We start from the raw sequence: 6,047 nt of genomic DNA on the forward strand, positions 1-6,047 counted from the left end.
TATTTAATGCATACTATATTCTTTAATAGGAAATGTAGTTACCTCGCAAAGCTCTCTTGCTGTAACCAGCTGCTCGAACAGCTGTCATTGGCCGAGCCACACCATCCTGAAAAGAATATAAATATTTACTGATACAAAGGTTCTACTGTAATATAAATAACACAGTTGTCCCTATTTTAGTAGCAGTCCTCATGCAGTATCCCCCTTCCCCAGACATACAGATAAAGGAACTGAAGGGGAAATGTATGAGCCTGTATACTTGGATTAATGCACTAGGAATATTCATATCAGAACACCAATGTTAATGTTGGCTTAGTTTGAAAGTTTTGTTTTGTCTTATATTAATCTTGTTTTATTCTTCCCCATTCTAGTCTTCTCTCTAGATAGGTAGACTCTGGTGTTCCAAACTCATATAAGATCCCCATAGATATTCATGTATAGCCAGGCCTGCTGTCAAGTTTAATTACTGCCTCTGTCCACACTGGGATGTCAATTTATTGTATTTTTTTAAGTTGAATTACACTCAATTTAGAGAGTTCTCACATCCTGGTAATTATTAGGGATAGGAAGAGGAAAGCAATCTTCCCAGTAGATCACAAACAGAATAAATTTAGCTAACAGTAGTTTAAACCCTTTGTTATTCTAAAAATATCTGTACAGTTAGAAATGTGCAGGTGTATATTCCTGACATTGTTTCTGAAAATGGTATCTGCCTGTCATGCAGATTCAATGGACTGAATACATTTTGAGTTACAGACCTGGAACAAGTTTATGGCTAGCAAGTTCCTTATGTGCACATTAATTCTATCCAGTCCCATTACCTACTTAATACAGAAAATCGGCATAACAGTCATATGATTAGCATTTTCCTACAGGTCATTAATGGCAGCATACACATTTCTCCCAGCACATTTTCTGTATTCTGAGATTTAACACTCACACTTTTTTTTTTTGCTTTCGGCAATTATCTAGGGTTTTCCATCCCACTTAATGAATTTGAAATTTGTTTAAGTCCAATAGAAATAAAAAGGGAAAATTGAAAATTGCTGTAACTATTCACAGAGCTAAGCACCTTTGGGAAAGCCTTTCCAAGTAAGTTTTCTGTAAAAAAAGAACTTGCAAAAACCCCGCTCAAGTGACTGTTAATTTAAACGGAATATTTCCTATTGGATTGTTGGACTTTTTGCATTTTATTGGTTCCCCTTTGTCCAGTTAATATAACAGGAAAAACATTTGGTTTTTACTAATTCAAAACAGCAAAACCAACCGGCAGGCCCTCCCAAAATTATTAATCTAAGGGAGTAATTCTTCCTCCCCAGTTTTCCTTTGACTAAAAAACCACTTACCAAGTTGAAAAGTTGGAGGAATTTTTTATTGGTTAGGAGCCCTTTCCTTTTCAAGGCCGACAGCTTTCTTTGTAATTTAATTCCGAAAAAGGCACTGTGTGAAGTGTAATTTTGCAAGAACTAAAAAGTATTTCTGTACTTCCAGGGTCTTTAAGTGATAAATCATGGGCAGATATTGCAATACTGTACTATACACGACATTAAATTGTTAATAGATTATTTCTATCAGGTTGGTTCACCTCAAAATAAGAAATACCAGGTTTATTAAAAAAGTTAAAAAAAGGCCCCAACAACCGAAAACTTTTAACTAAAAATGTGTGCAAGTCAAGGTTTTCTTACATTTGGTCAACTTGGTGAAAAACTTAGCAAAAGGATTGGAAGGAATTGGGTTTTATGGTTTGGGTTTTTAATAATCAAGCAGTTCCCTTAAAGCTTCCGGTATTAGGCCTCCCTAAGATGAAGGAGAAATTACCTTGGGCCGGAAAGAAAAAAAAAAATGCAGTCAGCCATTTGTATATGTGAACAAGGAATCCATAATTCTATCAGGGCTAGTACACTTTGGTAATTTTTCATTTCTGATCAAACTTCCAATACAATAAAATGATTAGATCTGAAGAAGATCAAGGGGTCCTGACCAGTTGTGGATAAATCAATCATGTTGGTAAATATTGATCATAATTACAGAAGATGTATCATGTATAGGAATGATGGAGTGCACCCTATCATAATCCTGATCAGTTTCTATCAGAGAAAAATAATGTGAAGGTCACAATCTTGTACATTTGTGTGCAGTGTTTTGGGACTACTAATCATTTGGTTACTGACCAGAATATAGACAGGATCAGGATAGAGTGGTCGATTAGCTCCTGTGTACTAGACTTTAGGGTCATATAAAATAAAGTCTATTGTTATAGAAACTCATATAAACAACTAAATGTTTATCCAAAAAGCTATATAGCCATAGTAATATGGACTTAATGTGAATTAAACAGAAACATCAAGATACAAGATCAGATGACGTGCTACTAGGGTAGTCAAATGAGAAGTTTCTACACCATATTTTTAATTGTTGCCTGTCTTCCCTTTAGGGAAGATTTTCTTACTTCCTATTGAAGTGACATCATTGCCATCATGAAAATAAGTGTGGAAAAATCTGAGACAGCAATAAAAACCTGGATGAGGTTCTAGTCATTGCTCAAAGTACTAAAAAGAAACATTATACCTATTGTATACTTTTGCAATAATATCCAATAAGATTCTCTCTGTATCAACGTAAAAAAGATGCTGTTGCTTTTGCCGTGACTGTTTATGTTTAACAACCCTTTTGTTTACCTTGCTAACCCACTTGCTTTTCTTTGAATAAAAATTTATTGTAATAACAAAAAAAAAAAGAAACGTTATTATTTCTACTATCATCAATGTTGTTTTAAGCATCCCAAAATATGGAAAGTTGAGGAGTCTCGCAGTGGCTGAAGCAGTGGAATAGGAAGACAGAAGACATGAGCCATCACAGAGGTCTTATAATAAATGTGGCTTTTGTTTGAAATTTGTAAAGCAACTGACAAGTTTGTTCTAAATTCCAATGTATCAGAAATCAATATACCTGAATATGAACGCAATTGTTTGCACAGTCTATTTTTCTGATGAAAACATACAACTCCTAATTTAAAACAAGCTCACACTGGTATAATGTTGATACAAAATCAGTTTAGGAATGAAAAAAAATATCTGATACTGGAAATTGAAAATAGGAAATTTTAATTACACAATATACTTACTCCAAATCCAGTCCCCAAAGGACGGGCAGCTGTTCCTGGAACTTTAGCTGTAACCTGTATTAGAAAGATAAATCTTACATGCTGCTATCACAGGGGTTCAAAATACCAATTGTATGCAATGCCCTAGCAAACAGACAATACCTATATAAAAAAAAAAGGAATAATACATTTGGGCCAATCTTATAACTGGATGTTTTGTAATCCAGCTGTAAGGAATAAACCACAACAAATAAACAGAACAAATATTGTAGATATATACAATGTAATATAAAAAAGTAGGATTTAAAGAAAAACAATAAAATTTTGAAGTAACTTTTCTTCATTTTTTGGACCAGACAGATTAAACCTGAAATGCAGTAATGCTATGTGAACATAATTATGAAACTCTGAGCGGTATTATAAATGTCATGTTATCATTTTGTGAGAATACTGCTTGTTTCATCAATTAATGAAATTAAAGAAATAAATAGAGAGTGATCATTTTTACATTTGCTGTTATATTGACTATTTCTAGTGCTTTGGAGTATTTTTAGGTAAGAGAAATACCAAAATGTAGGTGTTAATGTTTTAGCTTTTTATTGGGTACAGCGTGGTAAAATGTGTATTGTTCATCTATGGCACTGCTCTTGCTTTGTCAAAGAAGCAGGGCTTGGAGTAATGCTCTGCATGAGGGCTCAGATGGCTGGGACTTTTTGGCGAAAATTTGGTGATTTAGCAGTCAAGTAAAGGTGGAGATATCCTTATCAATAATCACATTACCGGAGGTCTTCGTCCATAACTAGTCTTCACAGCTTGCTGAAAAGCAGTATCATTCTCCAAATCCTGCAAGATACAACAATAGTGATTGAATGACCCACCATTTTACAAAGCTGTGTTTCCCTTATTGTATCCACCACTTTTATAGTAAATTTCAGTGTTTTAAACTGAGTAGGAGATGGAAGTGGATTAAGAGCAATTAGTTGCATCCAATTAGCGTTCCAATACTTTCTCAGGAGAGATGTTGGTGGCTGCAGAAAGTGATGTAACAGGATTCCACAGCAGATAGATACACGGCTTTAGGTGATGTGATTTCTGTTGAAACAAACTGGAATTTCCTTCTATCTACCATTAGGGCCAAGATAATTGGTCACATGATTGGCAACTAAGGCTGGGTACACACGTGCAATAATTGTCATTGGAAAGGATCTTTCACAACCTTTTCCACCGGCTAAAGACTGCACGATGCATGAACAAGCACTGTACATACAGCACTGTTCTGCTCTATGAAGAGGGGAGAACTATGGAGCGTCACCCCGCTGCACTCTCTACCCTTCACTTGCATTACGATCATTGTTTATCGTTCGTGGATCCGCCAGGAGGCATCCATGAATGATAAGCGTAATACACACGCCAGATTCTCATCGGTTATCGGCCCTGAGGGGATTATTGGACAAGAATCATCGGACGAGAATCTTCGGACGTGTGAATTTAGCCCAAGACATGAGTCACAATCTTAAATTGGAAAACAGACTTGCAGAGATTTTAGTCATTGTCCAGTTTACTAAAAATAAACGTTATTGTTTTTACTGTTTTGCCTAAATTTCTATATTCCAATCCCTATGTCATTCCTATGTCCTCTGGTGATGTAAGGTTCAGAGGATGGACTCATAGCTTGCATTGGTGCCCAGAGTTGGGTTTTAAGTGCTAAGCTAGTATTTATCTGATTTTTAAGCAAGACTTTCACATGATTTCCCTTAGTTAATAGGAGAACACCATAACCCAGCAGGACAGCAGTACATCTGTAGCAGCTATGGTGACAATATTGCATGGATTTCACTACGGGAGAAAGAACAATGTCACCTATCAAAGACAGCACATATACAATGATAGGGAAGAATAAACAGGTACATACAAAATATTCTATGGGGTACGTAGAAAAACAGAGCCAAGTCTGATTGGCATAGACAGCATACATCACGTGTAGATAAATGATTTGACCACAGTTCTATGGCATTACTACCTCTGTGTCATATGTCGGGTTATATTCATTGTATCCGGAATACAGGTCATCCTCTTCCTCCTCAGGTACCAAGTGTACATGTTGCATCATGATGGTGTGAGCTCTTGTACTGGAAGAAGGGCAGAAATGATACAAAGAGCAGTGAACACCATAGAAAGACACAATTCCATAAAAGTGGTTAAGAAACTTACAAGGACATCTAACAAGTCACCAATGGGATGAACCTAAACACATGTACAAACATAACTAGCACTGCAAGATATGTTCCTGATGACAATAATTGGTGTAAATCCAAAGTTTATAACAAAATATCAGTATAAAGTATCACTTTGTCGTATTTGGAAGATAAATCACAAGATAAAGACTATCAGAGCAAGTTGTAGATAACTAAAAATAGTTGCATAGATCTGTTTTAGCAGAACTGCATGGGTTGTGGGTGCTGGATCACATCTCCTTTGATCTGGTATAGACACCTAATGAAAAAAAACATATATACACAGTGTTTAATAATCCACAAATCCCAACAATTACAATGGCTGATTTGGATGACATTTATATTTACTGCACAATTGCAAGTTCTTCGGGGCAGGGTTCTCTCCTCGTCCTGTGTCACTGTCTGTATCTATCTGTCATTTGCAACCCCTATTTAATGTACAGCGCTGCATATTTTGTTGGCATAAAATGCTGGTGCTATATAATTACTGTTTAATAAATATATAATTTTGCAGTGATCAAGACTGAATGGTAACTGGGATACCTACGTCATGCATCCTGGGAGGCTCTTGGCTGCTCTTCCTGCGCATGCCTGAGATCGGGCATGAGCAGAAGGGGCATTTTCTTCAGAAAATGTAAAGACATGCCGATCTCTCTTTACAGCGAGCTATGTTACCTGATCTCACACCTGCGCAGGTAGCAAGATACCTG

General features: G+C 36.2%; 1 protein-coding gene across 1 annotated transcript in view; it reads right to left on the reverse strand.

Annotated features, from left to right (window-relative positions):
- IFT88 (intraflagellar transport 88) overlaps positions 1 to 108 on the reverse strand; it is a 37,271-nt gene extending 37,163 nt beyond the window's left edge. Inside the window, exon 1 of the mRNA XM_072405106.1 lies at positions 43 to 108. Coding sequence (XP_072261207.1) covers positions 43 to 88 — 46 coding nt within the window. The 5' untranslated portion in view covers positions 89 to 108. The remainder of the gene's footprint in view (positions 1 to 42) is intronic.
- Between the last annotated feature and the right edge of the window lie 5,939 nt (positions 109 to 6,047).

This window comes from Pyxicephalus adspersus, chromosome 1 (assembly GCF_032062135.1).
Source record: "Pyxicephalus adspersus chromosome 1, UCB_Pads_2.0, whole genome shotgun sequence".
NCBI classification, from domain to species: Eukaryota; Metazoa; Chordata; class Amphibia; order Anura; family Pyxicephalidae; genus Pyxicephalus; species Pyxicephalus adspersus.